This window comes from Panthera leo, chromosome A2 (genome assembly GCF_018350215.1).
Source record: "Panthera leo isolate Ple1 chromosome A2, P.leo_Ple1_pat1.1, whole genome shotgun sequence".
Lineage (NCBI taxonomy): Eukaryota > Metazoa > Chordata > Mammalia > Carnivora > Felidae > Panthera > Panthera leo.
In genome coordinates this window covers 107,267,327-107,290,879 of record NC_056680.1, presented here as the reverse complement: position 1 = coordinate 107,290,879, position 23,553 = coordinate 107,267,327, and the positions used below count along the sequence as shown (strand labels likewise).

The 23,553-nt window shown below is 36.3% G+C and overlaps 1 protein-coding gene across 1 annotated transcript in view; it reads left to right on the top strand.

The window, feature by feature from the left end:
- The first annotated feature begins 2,800 nt into the window (after positions 1-2,800).
- The window catches only part of AGMO (alkylglycerol monooxygenase), a 191,788-nt gene continuing 171,035 nt past the window's right edge, over positions 2,801-23,553 (top strand). The window contains exons 1-3 of the mRNA XM_042927345.1: positions 2,801-2,999; positions 4,882-5,012; positions 16,053-16,204. Of these exons, the coding sequence (XP_042783279.1) occupies positions 2,877-2,999; positions 4,882-5,012; positions 16,053-16,204 (406 nt within the window). The 5' untranslated portion in view covers positions 2,801-2,876. The remainder of the gene's footprint in view (positions 3,000-4,881; positions 5,013-16,052; positions 16,205-23,553) is intronic.

Sequence of the window (23,553 nt, the reverse complement as noted above, 5' to 3'; positions counted from 1 at the left end):
TTTTACATACCCTTCGACAACATAATTCCACTGCTAGGAATCTATTTGACACAAAAATGTACACAAGTAGACAAGATATTTATACCATGATGTCCATTGATGCATTAAATTTATTAGCTAAAACTGGAACCCTGCATTTAACTGCACAGCAGTGGAGAAACAGTTAAGTAAGTTATGATGGTGTGCTCATCCTTGGTTGGCTTTTCCCTCAGATGCATTCCCTCCCCTTCTGCTTCCCTACTGTGTATCTCCAGGGACTAGGCCCTGCAGACTTCTTTTCCTAGGCTTTTCTTTTAACTGGTTCCCACTCACTGAGGCCAATGAAAAGTAGTGCTTGGAGTTTGGTTGGCTGGAAGGAGCCAGTAGCCAGCATACATTTTTCCAATTCCTCTTTGCTTTGGGTATTGTTTTTTGGGTTTGCTCCATGGTGGACCATCATATTAGGCCCATCGTGGTTCAAACCTCCCAAGGGTGACTGAGTCTCTGAGCAGTATCAACACACCCACCTTTTTTTTGTCCCTGTAGATTAGAGACGCTAGTGACTTCCTATTGATCTTAATCTCTAGATTGCTTCTGTGCTCCTATTTGACTTTTCACTTCTTCTGTCATTTCTGTAACTAATTCTTTGTATTCATGTTCTGCTATTTTAAATACTTAAAATAATATTGTATTTTTGTATTCCTGCTTGGAATATAGGCAAATACACACACATATATCTCTGCAGTCAGTAAAACAAAACAAAACAAAACAAAACAAAACAAAACAAAACAATCCTGTCTAACCAGGTACGAGTGGAACAATGTTCCAGATAAGTTGTTGACTCCAGGAAGGAAAGCTGCTATCTCTTATGTTTAATATGGTCCATTACATAAAGTCAAGCAATATGCATATGTTTGAACACACTTACATCATGAAAATAATAATGGTGACTACAACTAAATTTTTGTAGGAAACCACAAATATGGCAAAATATCCACTGAAAGAAATTGTATTTATGAAGCTGAAGAGAAGTTATGTGTGTGTGTGTTGAGGGGAAGGAGTGGTGCTAATTTTTACTTGTTAAACAGTTGTGTTTGGAGTTTTTGCCCCATACTGCATTACATTTGTAATTTCAGCAATGTTCAAAGCAGGTAATAAAGTACTGCTTCGGATGATCAGTTTTATTAAACATGTATGTGTATTCATTTGTAATGGGATATATACATGTATTCATTTGTAATGGGACTGTCTGAAAGCACAGTCACTTCTGCAGTATTTTTAAAGTACTAATTTGTTCCAACAGGGTATTGATACTATTAGGGAATAATTGGAACTCTTCATCCAAACCTATGCGTGATTTTGTCTGTGAGAAACGCCAGGCGAATATTAAATGTTGCACCCAACTGAACTGAAAGGCTTCAAAATACACAACACGCACACATATTCACACATCTTAAGCAACTACCATCATCTTCACTTCACCTCTACGTTATGAGCCACAGTACCCGTATCTGTTTTTATAACCTTCTGTCTCATTTCAGATAAGTCTCCTTCAATTCTCCACAATAACTCAAGTTCTGCCCCTTTCCAATGCCCACTTCCACAAACAAATGTCAGGTCTTTTTCAAGATGAAGTGCCATCAGGTCGTCGTCTTCTTCTTCTTCTTCTTCTTCTTCTTCTTCTTCTTCTTCTTCTTTTTCTTCTTCTCCTTATGGATCATTACAGAGTTTTTGAGTATTGCACCCTAATCCTATTTCTCTCATAAGCCTCATAGTTTTTATTGGACAACTTTGCATATTATACTGATATTTAGCAACATGTATATCACAAAACAGCAGAATTGACTATTCATACACCAAAAAGTTAATAGTGTCTCTGGGTATTAATTTATTTATTGTCTATCTGTAGTTCCTATTTTTTTCCTAAAACAATCATGCATTGATAATTTAATAAAATGTACATAATCATGTTTAAAAGATGAGTTGGTAGCTAATGAGTGATCACTGCCATTCTAGGTAAAGAGCTGAAGTTATTCAGGAAACATCCACTCATTCACTGGTGACCAATTGACAAGGTGTCCTCTCATCTCCCTGGAAGGCAAAACCAACTTATGCTCCTCCTGCAAAACACAGATAAGGTCTTGCAGCAACATCTTGTCAGCTTCCTCAGAGAGGCCCCATAAGAAGAATACAGATGTGATTAGCCAAGGTTCCATTAAATGTGGGAGATCATGTAATAAGCCAAATGTCCCTAAATAGGTTTGCAAACATTCAGAAGTTAACACCATACAAATCCAGAAGCGTATAGGCAATAGCCAGTGTGATATATTCAGTACTTATAGACTTTGAAACTTGGTCTTACTGAGATTACAACACACTGCCCTTTCAGGAAATAGGAATCCGTGGAGAGACAACAAACTGAATACCATGTGAATTAATACACAAAACAAAACAAAACAAAAAAATTTTTCTTTTGTGATTTGAATCTTGAATCACCACCTACTTTTTCAGCAGGAACCTGTTAGCACTTTTTTCTTCTCCTTTCTAAGCACTTGTCTTTGTTTTGTTTGTTTGTCTCCTTTTCATTTTTAAATGTTTAGTTACTCCACCTACAGTCAAACTCCTCTGTTTATCTTTGATTTGGGTCTGATTACTCCCCTTTCCCTCCCTCACATGTCCTGCACCCAGTGAACTCTGAACTCCTTCTTGATCTCTGTGTTTTCCTGTCTCCCTACACAGAATCTGCTGTTGGCTATGTTCTCCACGGAGCTTTGTTTCTAGCTGTTCTCTGACAAAGGGCTTGTTCTGTGCAGCACAGCTCGTCCTCTTTGTCCAGCCTCTGGCTTCAACCACTGAATCACAAATATTCTCCAGCTGGGAATCAAGCAAGGGCAGACATGAACCCAGAAGCCCAACAGGATGTTTCAGTTTCCCAGGGAGTTCGCATGATGTTTTACATGATGAAGCCCAATGAAACGTCATTCCAAACACTGGAAGAGGTACCCGATTATGTAAAACAGGTGAGACTATCTGGTAAGAGGCTATAGTAACTTTTTTCTTAATGAGAAGTAAGTTCAACACATCCTGGGGTTTTGTTCACTTTCATTCTTCAAATTGTTAAATTCTAAAAAAATAATTCAGTTTCATAAAGGCACGGAGCAAAATTAGAATTTCTACTTGAATGTAATACCTATAGCCAGTTTCTCCTATTAACCTCCTCTCCTCGGATATGTCACGGCAGAATATGATAAAACTTTATGAAGTTTTCCTGGACACAGTGGTGTTACAAATTTAGCTGTCAGAAGCTCAGAGCTCAATGGTTATATGACATCAGTAAACTTTGTAACAATTTTGGTTTTAAAGGGCAAACCACCTCCCAGGAAACTATTTCCTCTTTAATTTGGTAGAGTAGTTCTGCAGAATGGATATAGAGCTGACTGAGTCCAACTCTGACTTCCTAAGTTTGAACTTGAACCAAGTTTTCTTTGAAATTCTGAAGTGTTCAGAGGCACTTTTTACTTCTGGTTCCTGGCTATGATTGGAAGTGGAAATATCCAGAATTAGAACTTGAATACCTAAGTTCCCCACCCTGTCAAAGTTGTTCCTATAACACTTACTAGTTCAGACCAGAAATAAGGGGAAAAAAATGACATCAGAGAATATGTTCTTGGGAGTTCAGTTTAGAAACTTCAGAATTCATGATCAGCTTCCAAGTGAGTGAAACCCATAACTTTTTCAGGATTTGATATTATTCCTTCTTTCTGAGTTTTTTAAGACGAAAAATGTGGTACTCACATCTTCATAAATCATTTTTTTTGTATTATAATACCAAGCTTAGTTTAATATTTGTTATCCATGGTAGAGCCTAAAAATACCTATTACAACACAAAAATATATTTGAATGAATAAAACTTGAATTGTATTTATTTATTTATTTATTTTTTTAACGTTTATTTTTGAGACAGAGAGAGACAGAGCATGAACGGGGGAGGGGCAGAGAGAGAGGGGACACAGAATCGGAAGCAGGCTCCAGGCTCTGAGCCATCAGCCCAGAGCCCCACGCGGGGCTCGAACTCACGGACCGCGAGATCGTGACCTGAGCCAAAGTCGGACGCTCAACCGACTGAGCCACCCAGGCACCCCTTGAATTGTATTTTAAATACACATTTTAGGGGCGCCTCTGTGGCTCAGTCGGTTGAACGTCGGACTTCAGCTCAGGTCCTGATCCCACTATCCATGAATTCGAGCCCCGCATCGGGCTCTGTGGTGACAGCTCAGAGCCTGGAACCTGCTTTGGATTCTCTGTCTCCTTCTCTCTCTGCACCTCCCCTGCTCACATTGTGTTCGTCTCTCTCTCAAAAATAAATAAACGTTAAAAATTTTAAAAATTAAAAATAAATACACATTTTAAATGATCAAATCCTCTCAAATACTCAAAAGAAAATTCTTTGTTCCTACAGTCTCAATTTTGTCATTCCTATAATTCTGATATAAAAAAAACTAGCAATATGTGCATCCTAAGTAAAGCCTTTAAAAGAAGGTCCATCTTATAGATAATAGACTTCTGATTATTGTACTTATTTTAAAATGTATTTTTTTAGATCTAACTTGAAACCCATCCCTCCTAATCTTATTATTTTTTGGCAGAATTATCATGGCTACATTGATGGTTATATTTCATTTACAAACTGGATGATAGATTTTGAGCACCTGTTTAGTATATGTCCGAAATAATCAGATTTCTTTGCCTATTGGGAGGAAATGATCCTCTAGCATAGGTTTATGCCTTCTCCTACGAGATGTCACTCTGGGCCTCCTACTTCGGGAATGACTAATCAGGAAATGTGGAAAAATTTCATACCGAGCACAATAGCATCTTTTTTTGTGCCATTTCCTTTCCAGGCAACTCCATTTTTCATTTCCTTAATGCTTCTTGAACTGGTTGTCAGCTGGATTCTCAAAGGGAAGGCACCAGGTCGTTTGGATGATGCATTAACATCAATATCAGCCGGCATTCTTTCTCGGCTTCCAAGGTGAGTTGGTTGGCCATATAGAGTGAATAAACTGAAATTCTCTAAATAAGATGGAAAAGGAACCCATTGTATGGGAGTTTGTCTGTTTTCACATATATCCCCAAAGAATTCAGTTACTGTCATTATTTAAATGTATTATATTTTGTTCACCAGAGATCTGTTTTTATATTCATTTTAAAAGATATTGTTCTAAATATTATTTATCTTGATTACTGAGGTTTTTTTTTGCCCCCCCCCCCCCCCCCCCTTAAATTTTGTGCACAAAGTGTTTCACCTAGTCCCAGTCCTGAGTTATGGTCTAGTTCTCTACTGGAAAATTAATTTGCCTCTGGCAAGTTCACATGCTCTAGCAATCTGGGATATAGACACCCCCTACTAAAGGTTGCACAAAGCTTTGTATTACTACATGATCTCCTAAGTGGCCTCTGGTCCTGTTTCTAGTGCTACCTCATTTTCAGCCAAACATTTCCATGATGTGGATCTGGTGAAAATTCTTCATAGGTTCCATATTGCCTAAGGATAATGTCTGAATTTTTTTCCTGATCTATTGAAGCCTTTGTCCATCTATCCTTGCTTTTGCTTTCTTCATTCTCCTTCCCTCTTTCCAATATTTGTTCCTTCCATCCTTCGTCATTTGCCATTGCCCAGATGTCACACATGCTTCCCTCTGCTTGGAAAGCCATTCATATGGCTAACTCTAATTCATTTCTTATGTCTAAACATAGACTTTTCTTGAAGAGCCACACTGTTCAGAAAATCTTCCCTTTCTTCCTAAGCCTGCTTTAGACACCACTTCACTATGGCCTCATGTGTCCTTGTGCTTACCCCAGATTAGAATTGTCACATGGTATTATGCTCACCTGTTTTCTTCCCAGCCCTTCCTGATAACTTGCATGCATCTTGAGAGCAAGAAGGATCTTTATTCATAATTTTAACTCCTCTGCCTGGAATGTTATCAGGTACATGCTAGATTTTTTTTTTAGTTTAATATATTTTTTAAAGTTTATTAATTTATTTTGAGAGACAGAGAGAGAGTGATGTGTGCATGCAAGCAGGGAGGGGTAGAGAGAGGGGGGGAGGGTGAATCCCAAGCAGACTCTGCACTGTCAGTACAGAGCTAAACGCAGGACCTGCACTCACGAAACCCTGAGATCCTGACCAAGAGTTAGATGCTTAACAACTGAGCCACCTAGGTATCCCCCAAGGTGGATTTTTTAAAATGAAAATGCAAAGATATTCAAGAAAAGGTAGAATAATTTCATGTAATTGTAAAAATTGTTTAGATAACAATGAACCTAAAAGTAAAATTTCTTTCATAAGTGTTACTATGGAAAAGTAGGCTAATGGGTATAAAATAATCATCATTATCATAATCATCATAATAATGTCTGAAAAACTACTCTTATGTGTGCACGTTGTTGTCAGAGGAAAATATCTCGAGTTCTTTGTAGTTAATTCCCAGAATACGCTAAATAAGAGTTTACCATTATACATAATTTCCTCTATCTTCTGTCTCCCTTGAACAAAACTGAACAAGAAATACATTCAACATACTCAAAGGACATGTAGATTTGATTATTGAAAACAAGCCAGTTGTTTACTGTAGTTCATTCTGAAGAAGTTAAGTGTATGAGTTCATGGAAATGCAACAACTAATGAACTTTAAGAATAACTTGATAACTGAGAGGTACCCTGAAGGTACAATTGGGGATCACATATTTTGTTGAGTTGGAACGAATTTATTAAGAGCTCAGGGAGACATCAGGGAGCTGTATGAACGCGTCAGCATTAGTTTTACTTTTTCACATTTGGCTGTGGCCACAAGTGGAATTAGATTATTCTTTTATCATAACATGATAACCACTAGAAATATATACTGCATAAATCTGCTCAGCAACACTGAGGATTAGGGTATGGAATTTTAACAGGATACACAAGTATCATATATATATATGTATATATGATATAGATTTTTATATCTATAAAGGATGAGGGAGATGGGGAGGAGAGAGAGGCAGACAGGGAGAGAAAGAAAGAGAGAAGATGAGAGAGGGAGAGAACGGGAGAGAGAGAGTGAGAAGGACCAAAACAATGCAGTCCTTCCAGGATGGAACACACAGTTCTTTTCCTTCACATCCCACTCCCCACAGCACTCCTTAAGCTAACACTAGTTCTTTGCCCTGGTGCCCTTTGAAAGAAAGGTGAAATGCTGTGAACTTGAATGTGGAGCATATTTTTCCATAATTGTATTTTGAAAAGGAATGGCAAATTGGTTGTTGTTGTTGTTGTTCCTGTAGGTTTGAACAGCAATTCTAAATTATGAAATTGTGGATAATTTTGTAAGTTTTTCAAGGACTTTATTTTTCATAACTTTCTACTTACAACATTTCAGCAAAGCAGATTATTTGAAAAAGAAATGTAAAAATATTTTCACGTATTTTGTTCCTATTAAACACACACACACACACACACACACACACACACACACACACAAGCAGAGAAGAAAAGCTGATCCACAGGATCCACTCCACTCAATCCCCTTTCGGCAAAAGACAAGAAGGGGGATTTAACAGAAACTCTTAAAACAATATTTCAGCGTCAAGGGGAATCCTCGTGCAAATCATTAACAGCTGAAGGTTAGATTAACACGGCATTGATTATATCCTCTCCAAGGGACTAATTTCATTTTCTACACCAGCAACAGGGGCTTGCCACATCCTTAAAATACCTTATTGTGAAAAAAATGGTAGTATACCATTCGTTAATCTGCTTGTAGGTAATTACATGTTGGATAATAATTCCAAGTAGGCATGTGGCCTCTGACAAAAGGTTGTGGAAATCAAAGTGAAACCATGAACATGTTTTTCCACTTTGCCATTCATGTAATGGAAATGCTGTTTGCAGACTTTGAGGAAAAACAACGTTTGTTTGAGGATGTCAATTTCATTATTACATAAAATTCAAAGTATCTTGAAGGTAGTAGCATACTTAACATATTGATAGAAAAGATACATGCTGTGTCTTTCAAATATTTATGTAAGGGAAAATATTAATCATAGGCAAGATTATATCTTGTTTATAAGCCTGTCAGACAGACCATGACGTGCAATAAAAGTCCATCTGTCCTAAGAACCAGATTCTGGGCAGACCTGCATCTGTTTTGTTCTTCTGGAATCTAGTAGGCAGACTCTTCCTCATTAGAATCTAGTTCTGAAGTTATAGACAGATAATTTGTATTTATCATAATTAAATGCAGGGTAGCATATGTAGATAATCTGCCTTTCTATCAATGACTTGCATATGTGACTATAAAAATTAAACTTAACAAAATAATTACTAAATCTATTTTTAAAAAAAGCTATCTAAAACTTGTGAAATATCCTGCTACTGACCTAAATGCTAATGAGTGAAAAATAATCACATCTCTTTTTTTTTTTTCCTGCTTATTTGAGCAGAACTCAATTTCCAATTCTTCATTAGAAAACCAGGACCTCAATTTGTTACTTCCTTCCAATGTTTCTGCTTCCATAAATTGCATCCTCCCCGGAGAAATTTTATTCCCGATATAAATATCTACAGTATGTTTGTTTTTAATGGGTTCATTTAGTTTGTTGAAACAGCAGATTATAAATCAAATTGCAATAGGTTGGAGGATAATTTAAGTAGGTAAATTTTCAAATAAGTTGGGGACACTCCACTTTTAATACATATGGGTCATTGCCAGTTTTTACTATGGAGCTAGCTCCACAATATTCAACCATACATATGCACAGTTTTACTGGCCATGACTGCCATGGAATTTTCCATTCCTGACAAGAAAGTTTCAATTCATTAAAAAAAAAAAAAATTCATGAGGAGGAAATTAAACTTCTTTAAAATACTTTGACTCCTTGGGGTGGGATTGGAGAATAAAGGAAAATTGTGTACTGGGTTTTTATATTAGACTATAGTATCAGAAGCAATATTGCCTTTGGCGACATCAGACTTCTAACAAATAAGTGCCTGTCATTTTGGATAAGGACTTTAATAAGCATTTACTCATTACCCAGAATAAGAAATAAATGCATATATGTAATGTTAATAGTGCTATTTTGTTATTAATATTAACGTATCTTATCAACCTTGAAAATTATTAAAAAAAACACTTTGGGTGAAGAAAATACATTTTTAAAATGTGTTGGTTTGTTAATTATATTTGCTAGAGAAAATGCCTCGTTTCCTCTTAACTTTTACCTCAAACTTTATGAACAGAATTTGCCTTTGTTATTAATTGTGGAACTTCAGAGACTGCTATTAGACTAACCTTCCCTAATGATGCAAGCAAGCTTCCTTTTACTTATTCAGTAGAGAAATTGAATTACTTCAAGTAGTTTACTTCTTGCAAAGTAAAGAATGTAGCAAATTTGCTTCTTCCAAATTTACTATACTGTGCTTATAAAAGTCTATGGTTTTGTTGTTGTAGAAAGAGATGAAATGACTGCTTCATAAATGTAATTTCACTTCAGAGTAAGAACTAGCAGTACAAATTTTATCTGTCTTTAGGAGGCAGAGGTTGTATTATGTATTCTGTTAATACTGAGCAAAAGTCAATGTTCCACTAGATGGAGCAAAAGGGGCAGTAGCTTTACAGATAGGGAAAGGTCCTGGCTTAGGTTTAAGAGATTTTGAAATAAATAAACAATAATTATTTTTGGAAAAAATATATATAGTCTAAATATATTTGTTTCTAACTTCCTGAAGCTTGTAAAGATATGTAGAATGATCTCACTCAAATGTTAGTTTATTTTCTGATTTACAAGACAAAATTACTAGAAACAAAAAATACCTTATTGATTTCTTTCAATTTTGCATTACCTGGCCAAATCAGACCTTACACACAGCTCTGATGGCAATAATGAACTAGTATAAATTGGCAGGTGTCTGTAAGGCCTGAGTACAAAATTTCACTTACTCTGAAACCCGTTTATGAAATTTTAAGTTTATAATAAGATCATTACATCAAATTTCACTTGCTTGAACGATGATTAGAGCATGGGAGTATTTGAAAATTAGATAATTTTAGGGTCCATCGATCCAAATTTTCGCATATCTTAAATTAGCTCTGAGATAGTGACGGGTGGACAACATGCTCAACATTACCTTTCTGCTTTTGATGATGGGTACTCTCGAATTGAGATCACTTTGAGAACTGCACAGCTTTGTAATTTGCAATCCTTAGTTAATATTAATTCCAATGTGTTGACTTTTTTTTAATCTCAATATTTTAAATGAATTTCATCCTTTAAAAAATTCAGGATCAGTCCTGGGATAGCAATTTCGTAACTTGCTGGATTTTACAGCAACTAAACATTGACAGGGCAAATTTCTAGTTTTAAGAGAAATGTTGCATAAACATTAACTTTCTTTTACTAAAGGCATACCTCGGATGCAAGAGAAAATAACTATTTGGGGAGAAATTGTGAAGAAAAAAGACTGAGAGGAAAGCCCCTGTAAATGCAGGTTGTTGATTAGAGGATTCTAATGCCTTCTTGTATTTAGACCATTTACTTCATCTTGCATTCAAACTTACTGAGTAAAAGGAATCTCCTATTTGGTTATGCAAAGCCCCTGTGGTACCCCCAGATTTCATCTCCACTTGATAAAGTAAGTTCACTACATTCATACATGTTACATATGTCTCTTCCCACAGGATGGAGTTTAGAGAGTTGCTTTGAATTCCACAGTGCAGAGTCATACGCTGGGGGTCAGGCCTGGGAGAGGACTGAGGAGTTGGGAAGAAAAAGAGGAAGGAGCTTTGGTTTATGATTCAAGGTCTGGTGGGAACATTTTTGAAAATGTAGGTGCTATTTCCTGCAATCAAGGGCTTTCCAGAGCTTGGTAATCATTTCCCAGCTGTATCCCTTTGCTGAATTGTTTTTAGTTGTGGGCACTCCATTGCTGTTTTTCCCCATCTATGATGGAAGAGGATCATATTCATCTTGCTGATAGAAAGCAGGGAATTTAACTCCCATAGCTTCTCCCCACTTTGCCTTTGCTTTGGGAAAGGTTTGGCTTCTTGCTAAAGTGTGAAAAAAAAAAAAGTATTGACTGTAGAATGTCAGGCATATTTCAGCTCGATTTGTGTCAACCCTAATAAGTAAGTTGACAGAGTAATAAATTGGGTGTCTGCTCAAGACCTGGCACCTGTACAGGAAATAAAGAAGTATTTCAATTATAGGCAGGTTCTCTTTGTTTTGCAAGTGGAAGTTTTCCAGGGACCCTCTTTCTTGTATTGAAATTTTAGTATCTTCAAAGCCTATTTCAATTGTCTGTGGAACTGACTAGGGAGATAGCACCTTTAAAAAAAAAAAAAAAAAAAGAAGATTCTGGATAGATGGGACATTGATGAGGCAGGTAATTTTGATTGCCCTGTTCACCAGTGTGTCCTCCCAATCTCCTATTGTACCTGGCACCTAGTAGATTCTCAAATTTATTGAATGATTTGTTGAATCCTATCCTCCACCTTGATAAATATTGTGTATTAGTTTGTTTTGATTTCAACATGGCTCAAGCAAAGTTGCTTTGATCTAAGGAATGAATTTCTTTACATTGAGGAAGGCTTGTCAGGACAATGCCATCATAATGTGCTACTAAATGCTTTTGATAGGAACATATGATGTAATGGATGTTTAAAGTTTAAAAAGCAAGACTTTGTGAGGACTTAAAGAAAATTGTTCAAGCTACTTGCAAATTGGCAAAGCTGTTCTTTGCTGACCTACATAGCTCACTTAAGACCCTGGGACAATACCTCCTGCCATGACAAGGCTGCTTCTTGCTGGCAGTGGTGAAAACAGTGTGGCAGCCCCATGAAAGAAATCATCTTGCCCACCAACACTCGTGCCTTTGCTCTGCCAGCATTGTGCTCTAGCAACAAGGGCCTTTCAACTTGTGCTGACAGCTACACATCAGCTCTTGGTGACTAAGCTAACTCTTCTGATAACCAACCCATAGAAATGCATACCTTCACTAAATCTGGGCTTCATTTCTTCCATCTCCCCTTTGCCTAAAACAAGAGTGTAATTAATCTACCATTGGTTTGGAATTTTTATTTCTTTATCGGCTTATTAAGAGGCATGATCCTATATGCCACTGGCTTGTGAAATATTGTTATTATAAATTATAAATCCCACAGTAAACCTGCCTTAAATAAATGATTAGTCTCTGAGCATAATTTGCCATGAACAACGTAATAAATAACCTGGGTAACAAATTGGAAGACAAGTTTTATATATTGAGATTTTGGATTCCTCAGAGTTTCAGAACAGTGTGGGAGTCCCTGGCCCATGGCCTATTCTCTCATGATGGATGACAAACACTTGTATGTGACCATCCCAGAATGCTTGTCCCAGCTCTGTCTGCATATCTAGAAAAAGTCACTCTGGATTACCTTGTCATGTCTAGTAGTCTACACCTCTGCATAGGTTGGCCTTCTGGAGGACCCGACCAGGAAAAAGGCCCATGAAGGTCCTGCAAGTAGTCTCAGAGCTTTTCTGATTGGGATTCTGAAATATGCAAGACATGGCTGGGTGTGACAGGAGTTCTGCATAGGCAGTTCCCTTGGATCAAGAACTCACCCTCAGGGACAAAACTGCTCTTTCTAGCCATATAATTAATTGTTAGAGGAGGTTATTGGGAGGATGTTTCACTGGATGACTCTTGAGCTAGACTAAGGCAATCAGAGTCTCCTTACCATCTCCCTGTCCTTGGAATATATAATCTGCTACTATTGTCATACTAGCAGCTGTTTTAAGGATGAAACCTTTGAAGAATAAGGTGTTGAGACCATTTGGACTGAATACGTGACTGAACCCTGTTAAGACCTCTATAAGCTCTTAAATACTGAGAACAAACTGAGGGTTCATGGGGCATGGGGGAGAGGGGGACGTGGGTGATGGGCATTGAGGAGGGCACTTGTTGGGATGAGCACTGGGAGTTGTATGGAAACCAATTTGACAATAAATTATATTAAAAAAGAAAGAGATGCAGGGGTGCCTGGGTGGCTCAATCAAGTAAGCGTCCGACTTTGGCTCAGGTCATGATCTCATGGTTAGTGAGTTCAAGCCCCGCATTGGGTTTTCTGCTGTCAGCACAGAGCCCGCTTCGGATCCTCCACACCCTGTCTCTGCCCACCCCCCTGCTCACACTCCCTTTCTTTCTCTCTCTCAAAAATAAACAAACATTAAAAAAAGAAAGAGCTCTATATAAACTTTTAAGATTTTAGCAGGCAGGAATAGAGATCTGCTGATATTGAGGCTGGCCAAAGCCTTCTATGTAAGTTTCTTGGCTTTTGAAAACTACCACCCACTGGGACATCTGGGTGGTTCAGTCTATTGCATGTCATGATCTCATGGTTCCTGAGTTCAAGCCCCACATCTGGCTCACGGTTATCAGCGCAGAGCCTTCTTGGAACCCTCTGTCCCCCTCTCTGTGCCCCTCCCCGGGTTCTTTGCTCTTTGAAAAAATAATTTTTTTTAAACTTAAAAAATAAAAAAAAAGAAACCTACCACCCACCAATATAGGGTGATTTGCCACTTTTTTGATTTCTCCTAACTCTTCACATACAGGGGACAATTAAAGAACTAACAATAATCTCAAATTGAAAAAAATGGGTTTTAAGATCTGATAATGTATAGTCATTTCAAAAATGTAGGCTTTTGGGACATGTGGGTGGCTGAGTCCCTTAAGCGGCCAAATATTGATTTTGGCTCAGGTCATGATCTCTTGGTTGTGGGATCAAGCCCTATGTCAGGCTCTGAGCTGATAGCATGGATCCTGCTTGGGATTCTCTGTTTCCCGTTCTCTGCCCCCCTCCCTCCCTCTCTTTAAAAAAAAAAAAAAAGTTTGTAAAAAATGTAGGCATTTGACATTTCTTTTCATTATTTATATTAATGCTGTTGTGAAGTGACCTAATGTTCTATGTTACAGATTAACTAATAATTTGAAGTATTCAACAGGAGACAATTTTAAAGTTATTAAATCATAGTTATAATCCTATCATAATTAAAGTCAAAAGTAGATTAAACTTAAAGGCCCATATCTTCAAAAGACTCAGTTACATGCTAATTCATAGATGCTCACTGTGTAGAGGGAAATACTATTAAAATGGTGAATTTAATAATATACTAATTTGAGCTGCTTCTTCAGCTTTTATTTAAAATTAGAATGTTTAACAATTTCTTCATCTGTTTATAGTTTATAAGTGAATTTTTATTAGAGTGATCAATTCATTTTACATATTAATAATAAATATAAAAGAAAAAGTCACTTCAACCAAATTTATAGAAGTGATACAGGAAAGATTATCTTTAGTCTAAACTTAAATTTGATTACAGACAATTTCAAGAGAAAATGCTACACTTAATTAAATTGAAGTATATTATATATTTTTTGGAACGTTCTTGGTAAGAATTTATAGAAGCTTGGTAGCATAGGTGGCAAACCATATTCCAGTGTCTGGGTTTTTTAAAAAAAGTTGTTTCTTTTAACTAGATTTTTAAAAAAAATTTTAGTAGCTTTCCAGTTGACCTACCGTGTCATGTTAGTTTTAGTTGTGTAATATAGTGATTCTATAGTTTTATACATTATGCAGTACTCACCATGATGAATGCAGTTACTATCTGTTGTAAGGTAAAGTTTTACAATATTATTGACTATATTCCCTATGCTGTAGCTTCATCCCTGCAAGTTATTTATTTTATAACTAGAAGTTTCACCCTTCCCCCTCCCCCCCCCCCCCCCCCCTGCTGCTGGCAACCACTAGTTTGTTTTCTGTATTTATTAATCCTTTTTTGTTTTTGTTTTTTTTTATTTTGTTTTTTGGACTCCACATATAAATGGAATCATGTAGCATTTCTCTTTCTCTGTATAACTTATTTCATTAAGCATCATACCCTCTAGGTCCATCTGTGTTGGCATAAATGGCAAGATCTCAGATGACACTGTAATATCCTATTGTATGTATTTACCACGTCTCCTTTATCCTTTCATCTATTGATGGACACTTGGATTGTTTCCTTATCTCAGCTATTGAAAATAATGCTGTAATAAACAAAGGGGTACTTATATCTTTTCAGGTTAGTGTTTTCATTTTCTTTGGTAAGTACCTAGCAGTAGGTGTACTAGATCGTATGGCATTTCTATTTTCAATTTTTTGAGGAAACTCCATACTGTTTTTTACAGTGGCTGCACCAATTTATATTCTCACCAACAGTGCATGAGGGTTCACTTTCTCTGTATCCTCACCAATACCTGTTATCTCTTGTCTTTTTGATACTAGCTTTCTGACTGGTGTAATGTGACATCTCATTGTAGTATCTAAGTTTTTATACATTATTTCTAGGGAAAGATTATTCTCTTACATCTTTAGAGTTATAGTTTATATTACTACAAGAATTATTGAAATTCTTTGAGAATCCAATTTGTGATCCTAAGTATAACATCTAATAACATAAGAGTATGTGTATAAGTCTGTGTGCAAAAGAGAGAAGAAGGGAATTAAGAGAAATAGACAGTAGTTAGCCAGAAGCAACTTTGATCTAAGGCAGTAGGCATTTCTGCAGTCCCCTTTAAACTTTATACCTTTTAAACTTCCTTTAAAAAGCACCCTTCTTGTGCTCTTCATTAAGATTTGGAAATGACAGTCACAGAAAATAAGTTGTAGTTTTGTCATATTTATGTTGTATGGTTTCTATGAAAGTATTTTAAGAGACAAAAAAAAAAAAAAAAGAAGAAAAAAAGAATGGCATCCTAAATTCCATGAAATCGAGAGTGCAAATAGCTGGCATCCATGATAACTGTGAAACAAAAGGAAGTATCTCATGGAACATTTTGATACGAAGGAAATTGAGCCTTTTAAAAGGTCTGATAGAACTGTGAGAAAAAAAGAAGAGAGAAAGACTTTTATTTTTATATATGAATACATTAATTTTTAAATGTTACCTAAAATGTTTTATAATTTTACATTTAAAAGTGGTATAATCATTGTAAATTTTATTTTTCCAGTTTGTTTTCCAGAAGCATCGAACTGACCACATACATTTATATCTGGGAGAACTACAGGCTCATCATTTTGCCTTGGGATTCTCCATGGACTTGGTATTTAACTTTCTTAGGAGTTGATTTTGGCTACTACTGGTTCCATCGCATGGCCCATGGTAAGTTGCAAATCAAGGTTTTATTGATAATTTAGGGATAATTTATGCTGAACTGTGTTGGGCACATAGCAGGTATTCAATAAATATTGAATGAATGAATAAGTGAAAAACATGGTTTGTCTTAAAGTATATAAAGATTAATGATGAAAGTTTAGTTTGAAATTTAAATGGAAAAAATCTGAATTTTTTTTAAAAGGTGAAATTATTAGAGATACATTTTTCACACCTCTTGTACCTAACTTGCAAAAAAACTGTTGAGAATGTGATGGCTGTAGCATTACTTTTTAATATACCACCTTACATTTTTCTTATTATGACATGCTTGGTAGAGTCTAGAGACTCTTACACACAGTATCAGACTTCATGTCACAATTATCAATGGTCATTCAGAAAAGCTCTGAAACAGCATGGAATCCTGGGTAATGTGTGCTGTCATACATAAGAGTGATTCAAGTTCTTGGCAGTAATTCCTCACTGCAAATGAAAATGCAATCATCTAGGCACTAACCATAATGCATTTCAGTATTACCACAGTTTTGTAAAATTTCTTATCTAATACAAAGCCCTCTTACCACACTGGCCCACTGAATTTGGTTTTTGGGATTACTGGCTGAACTTTCCAAACAATGTCTTGTTATGGAAAGGGAAATGGAAGGACAGGAAACAGTCTTAAACTCTGTAGGACTAAGTAGAGGTTGGAGAATGATTGTAGAGCTAAGGTGAGCAAATAGTCTTTAAGGAGGAAGAAGGCATGCAAACGTATTTCTGAAGGGAAATGGGGGAATGTGCTAATTTTGAAAACCTACTGAAGAGTAGAACTGAGGATTTCAGTGGGTGGTTGGGTTGAGTGTGTGGGGAGGAAGGAAGGAAGGGGAAGAAACCTGGAATAATAATAAAAATTAATTGGGGGATGGCAAGAAGAGGCCTGAGATCAGGGTGAATAACCAAGCAATGTGTGTAGGAGGATGGTGACCAAATATCCTTCCCAAGCAAGGATGAGGAAATAGGAGTGACATAGATTAGCATTATGTTTAAGGCACGAAATTTTAAATGCAGCATTATTTTTGTTAGGTACATTAACCATGCGTAAACAGTGAAACTATAAAGAATGTTAATTCATTAAAACAATTTGAAAGGAACAAATAAACTAGAAAAAATTATTTATTTTGTGTGTGATAACCTTTGTCTTTGAAAATAATATGTCAGTGCCTGACATCATTTCCTTGTGTATAAAGCAAGAGGATACTCCCAAATTGAACATGACTAGGAATAAAATATGGTCATGTAGTAATCTTTGTATTTTATTTCAAAATAGTAGTTTTCTCCCTAAAATAAACCCATTGGCAATCTTCCTCATTTTCTATGCAGCAAATGGGTAATGCAGAAAGCATTTATATTGTATTATTTAATTTCAGGAGCCTTCTAATATCACACTGTCCTGTACAGATGTGTTTGTTTGGGAAATCTGCAAATTCGCTTAATCTTTAAAAGCCCATTATAACAGGAAACAAAGAACCAACAAAATATTACCAAATATAAAACTTCTAAAAATATGTTGATGTTAAGTGCTCCAGTTAAGGAAGAGCAATAAAGTAAAATAATATATTAAATACACAGAATCGAGGCTGTGTAAAGTATGCTTCCCATTAGAAAATTTTGAACCAAATCCAGTGGAAGCAGGCATTAAAAAAAAAATCTAAAAACCTTCTGGAAAAACACTCACCACCTTCAGGCTATGGAGTCTAATCATAAGTTCAAAGATCTTTGACTTGTGATGGAAAGCTCATAGGAAAAAAAAATAAATTAGTAGTTGAAAGTGTCAACCTTCAGTATGGTAGTCAAATTTTAAATTTTTGTGATAATAATGTAAAATATTAAATGGAATTTTAGAAATCTAGAAGTACACAGGAGTAAGAAAAACTTTTAATATCAAATTTCTTGAGACTCTTCGGTTACTGAACCAACGTTAGTTAATTAGTCAAGTTTATTTAACTGAGAAGTTTGAACAGTTCTAAAATCCTAATGTTGTCCTAAAATATAATAAGGAAAATACCCTCTTTTCCTACTTAATGTGTTACTTTCCTTTCACTACTTGCAGTTAAATAATAAAATAAAAACACATTCCACATTTGTTGATATGTTAAATGCTATGAGTTTTGAAGAAACAATATATACTTTTTGTTTTTACATATACTTAAATTATTTCTTTAGTAACCCAAATTGCTGCTAGGTTTTTTGCTGTCGTTTTCTTGTTATTTGTTTGGTTTGCATCCATGTAGAATTTTCTCACATTAAAGTTATGGAAGGAGTTTATTCTCAAAAACTTGATTTTGATCTCTATTCCTGTACAAAAGAACAGGAGGATATTTGAGTCTATTGTGTTATTTATATTTCATTCCCTTTTCCTCTGGGATCATTAGAAATTCATTGCTAATTATTGTCAACTTAGAGAAAAACAAGAGTAACACAGTAATTTCTATAGAATGCCTTGACATCTTTTTTTTTTTCCATGAAATTTATTGTCAAATTGGTTTCCATACAACACCCAGTGCTCATCCCAAAAGGTGCCCTCCTCAATACCCATCACCCACCCTCCCCTCCCTCCCACCCCCCATCAACCCTCAGTTTGTTCTCAGTTTTTAACAGTCTCTTATGCTTTGGCTCTCTCCCACTCTAACCTCTTTTTTTTTTTTTTTCCTTCCCCTCCCCCATGGGTTTCTGTTACGTTTCTCAGGATCCACATAAGAGTGAAACCATATGGTATCTGTCTTTCTCTGTATGGCTTATTTCACTTAGCATCACACTCTCCAGTTCCATCCACGTTGCTACAAAAGGCCATATTTCATTCTTTCTCATTGCCATGTAGTATTCCATTGTGTATATAAACCACAATTTCTTTATCCATTCATCAGTTGATGGACATTTAGGCTCTTTCCATAATTTGGCTATTGTGGAGAGTGCTGCTATAAACATTGGGGTACAAGTGCCCCTATGGAATGCCTTGACATCTTAAGAAGGAAATGTAAAAAGACAAAATGAAATTCATCTCAAATTTAAAGTAGCTTCTGGCATGCTTAGTCTCCAATACAAAAGGATGCATTATTTTTTCCTTGAATTTCCTATGAGTTATGCTAAACATGTAAGAAATCGGGTGAAGATTTTTAAGGGAACATTAAAATCATTACAGTGTAAATGATTACTATTTAGTAAGAGTAAGAATGAGTGTTCCAGAGTGCTGGTAGTAGATTTTATCTCATCTTGGGTGATAGTTGCAAGAGTGTATGTGTTTGTAAGAAATATGTTGAGTTGTGTACTTAAAGTTTACATACATTATTCTTCAAAAAAAGTTAATGAGTAATGCTACCTATATGATTTGTTAGTGAATAGCTTGAAGTCAGAATGATACAAAAGGCAACCCAATTTAGAAAATAAGAACCAAGAAATTATCATTTGTAACTATAAGCATAAACATGTGACATTACACAGATTTTATCTGTATCAGTTTCCACAACCAAGGATGGCGGAAAAACAAGAAACCAGTTATTAATTTTATTGCCCCTCTTCTCCAAATCCTTCTTTGGTATCGTTTGTGTTACCAGAGGTAGACCCTAGAGATATTTGCAAGCTTACTTGGTATTAGACTTTGTCAGTTTAAAAGATTGGACGGATACTCCAGGGCCAGAATAGAAGGGGCTTTGCTTCCAGTTTTCAGAGTGCTCTTTTCCATGAGGTACTTAGCAGATGGGTGCCCAGGGAACCTGGTAGTAACCATGGTTTAGCTGTAGCCTATACCTTTTGGTAAGATCCTCTGTCTTCCAAAGGACCACATCAGAGGATTGCCTGTAACACACACCCTCTGGGGGCTGTGTGCTCTAGGAAGTTCCTCTGTTCCCACCAGAGCTCCTGAAGTAGCCATAGCTTCTCCAAAGATGTCTGACTCAGACTTGTTGGAGGATGGGAGGGGGTTTTCTAAATTCATACATGCCTGCATTTTTTACTCTCCCTCAGGTGCTTAGGCAATAGTTTTGTTCCCTAGTTGCTACTTCTGTACCACTGAACTACTCCTCGTTTACCATTTAGTAGCTAACTGCTTTTTTATTAGTTAATAGTTCTTTACATTAGCTTTTTCTTACTCAAATTACTGGTGTGTTTTTTCCTCCTGATTAGACTCTGACTGATAAAGCCAGCTTCCCTACATAGTATATAAGGTTGTAAATTGAAGCTTATCCTGACTCTACCTTTAATATTCTATGCTGTGGCACTGATTACACATTTAGGCTATAATACAGTTTAGTTCATTTCTGAAATAAAGAAGTTCATCTGTAAAATTGTTATAATAAGACTTTATACAATCCCCTCAAACTCCAACTCTTTTACTCAACAAGTAAATTAGTTCACTGTCTATTTATCTCTTTCTGTAGTTAAAAAGGGTGGGTGATCATGATTTTTGTGTAATTATTTAGTCATTCCTACAATTTTATTATGATTAAGTGGGCCTCTCTATATGACTTATTAAATTTCACTTGTTTTCATTCTTTTCTGACTTCTAACAGGGGTTGAATTTAGACCATTTTAATTTCCATCACTGTTTAAATAAAAATAAGCAAGTGTTCATTGCTTAGAAATTATTTTATTTTGTGGTAGTACCAAGTTTGTGGTCTCTATTGAAGAATAAGTGACCTCAATTTGGCTACATTTGTGTTTCTTTTTTTAAAAAGACCAGAATAGAGGTGGCAGGATAGCTCAGTCAGTTAAGCATCCAACTTTGATTCAGATCATGATCTCACGGTTCGTGAGTTCAAGCCCTGTATTGGGCTCTTTGCTGACAGGCTGGAGCCTGGAGCCTGCTTGGGATTCTGTGTCTCCCTCTATCTCTTCCCATTCCCCGCTTACACTCTGTCTCTCAAAAATGAATAAACATTAAAATTTTGTTTTAAATAATAAAAATAAAAATACCAGAATATACCTACTTTTGGTAGCTCTTTGCTGTATGTTTCACTATATTTTTTTAAAATTTTTTTATTTTTTAAAATTTACATCCAAATTAGTTAGCATATAGTGCAACAATGATTTCAGGAGTAGATTCCTTAGTGCCCCTTACCCATTTATCCCTTCCCCCCCCTCCCACAACCCCTCTAGTAACCTTCAGTTGGTTCTCCATATTTATGAGTCTCTTCTGTTTTGTCCCCCTCCCTGTTTTTCTATTAGTTTTGTTTCCCTTCCCTTATGTTCATCTGTTTTGTCTCTTAAAGTCCTCATATGAGTGAAGTCATATGATATTTGTCTTTCTGTGACTAATTTCACTTAGCATAATACCTTCCAGTTCCATCCACGTAGTTGCAAATGGCAAGATATCATTCTTTTTGATTGCCGAGTAATACTCCATTGTATGTATATATACCACATCTTCTTTATCCATTCATCCCTCGATGGACATTTGGGCTCTTTCCATTACTTTAGCTATTGTGGATAGTGCTGCTATAAACATGGGGGTGCATGTGTCCCTTCAAAACAGCACACCTGTATCCCATGGATAAATGCCTAGTAGTGCAATTGCTGGGTTGTAGGGTAGTTCCCTTTTTAGTTTTTTGAGAAACCTCCATACTGTTTTCCAGAGTGGCTGCACCAGCTTGCATTCCCACCAACAATGCAAAAGAGATCCTCTTTCTCTGCATCCTGTTGTTGCCTGAGTTGTTCATGTTAGCCATTCTGACAGGTGTGAGGTGATATCTCATTGTAGTTTTGATTTGTATTTCCCGGATGATGAGTGATGTTGAGCGTTTTTTCATGTGTCAGTTGGCTATCTGGATGTCTTCTTTGGAGAAGTGTCTATTCGTGTATTTTGCCCATTTCTTCTCTGGGTTATTTGTTTCTTGGGTGTTGAGTTTGATAAGTTCTTTTTAGATTTTGGATACTAATCCTTCATCTGATATTTTGTTTGCCAATATCTTCTCCCATTCTGTTGGTTGCCTTTTAGTTTTGCTGCTTGTTTCCTTTGCTGTGCAGAAGAGTTTTATTTTGATGAGGTCCCAATAGTTCATTTTTGCTTTTGTTTCCCTTGCCTCCTGAGACGTGTTGAGTAAGAAGTTGCTGTGGCCAAGATCAAAGAGGTTTTTGCCTGTTTTCTCCTCGAGGATTTTGATGGCTTCCTGTCTTACATTGAGGTCTTTCATCCATTTTGAGTTTATTCTTGTGTATGGTGTAAGAAAGTGGTCCAGGTTCATTCTTCTGCATGTCGCTCTCCAGTTTTCCCAGCACCACTTGCTGAAGAGACTGTCTTTATTCCATTGGATATACTTTTCTGCTTTTTCAAAGATTAGTTGGCCATATGTTTGTGGGTCCATTTCTGGGTTTTCTATTCTGTTCCATTGATCCATTCTTGAGCCATATGTTTCACTATATTTTTATAATATACTGTGATTTTATTCTCATTGGATCAGTGAGGGTGAAGTCCAGCCTGTTTTTGCCTAAGTTGCAGCCCTTCCTCTCACCTCTTTCTGTCATTTCTTCCTTTCTCTCAATCCTTGGAGTAGTGATCATTCAGAACATCAGTGAAGGGAGTTTTGCCAGTTTCTCAGTATTACTTTCTACTAAAAAAACATGTCATCTGTATCAACCGTTTTCCTCTGAGTTCATTTTAATGACAGAAGCAACACTACGTCTGATGGTAAACACTTGTCCATAGGAGTACTTAAAATGAACTGAAAGATTACCATTATTGCCCCTCAGAAAAACCCCTCTGAGGGAACTTTCCTCTTAGAAAGAGCTTATTTTTATCACGGGTAGTTGTGGTCATGCTCAAGGCTACAAGTTGAATTTCGTTTAGTGTAGTTAGATTCAAGATGTAGGTATTATATGAAAAGCACAACTGAAACAAATATTTGAGCCATCATCCAGGTGTTGAAAGTATGGATGCACTGAGATATCAAACAGGCAAATCATACGCTTGATGATAAAGGGTAAGAGTTTCAGGAATCTCCATCAGCCTATTTTTGAATGTTGATACTAAAGTGTGGAAATATTTCCAGGAAATATTTCCAGGAATAGTTGGGAGCATTTGAGGATGGCTCTGGTAATATTTTCCAGGGATTAAAAAAGCTGTGAAATGAGCAATCAAAATGAAACTGGAAGGCAAAGAAGGATTAAAGATTAATTTATGAGCCTTAGTCAGCTTGTGACTGCTTAAGACATGTGCCTTATTTTTCCTTTAGTGCTAGGACTTAGTACACTTGCCTGTCACATAGCAGACAGAGCACTGGAATTTGTTTCAAGAAATCTAGTTGTATAACTATTTGTGCAACTATTTACCACACACATAACCTTAGGATTAACCTCTCTGAAATAGATTT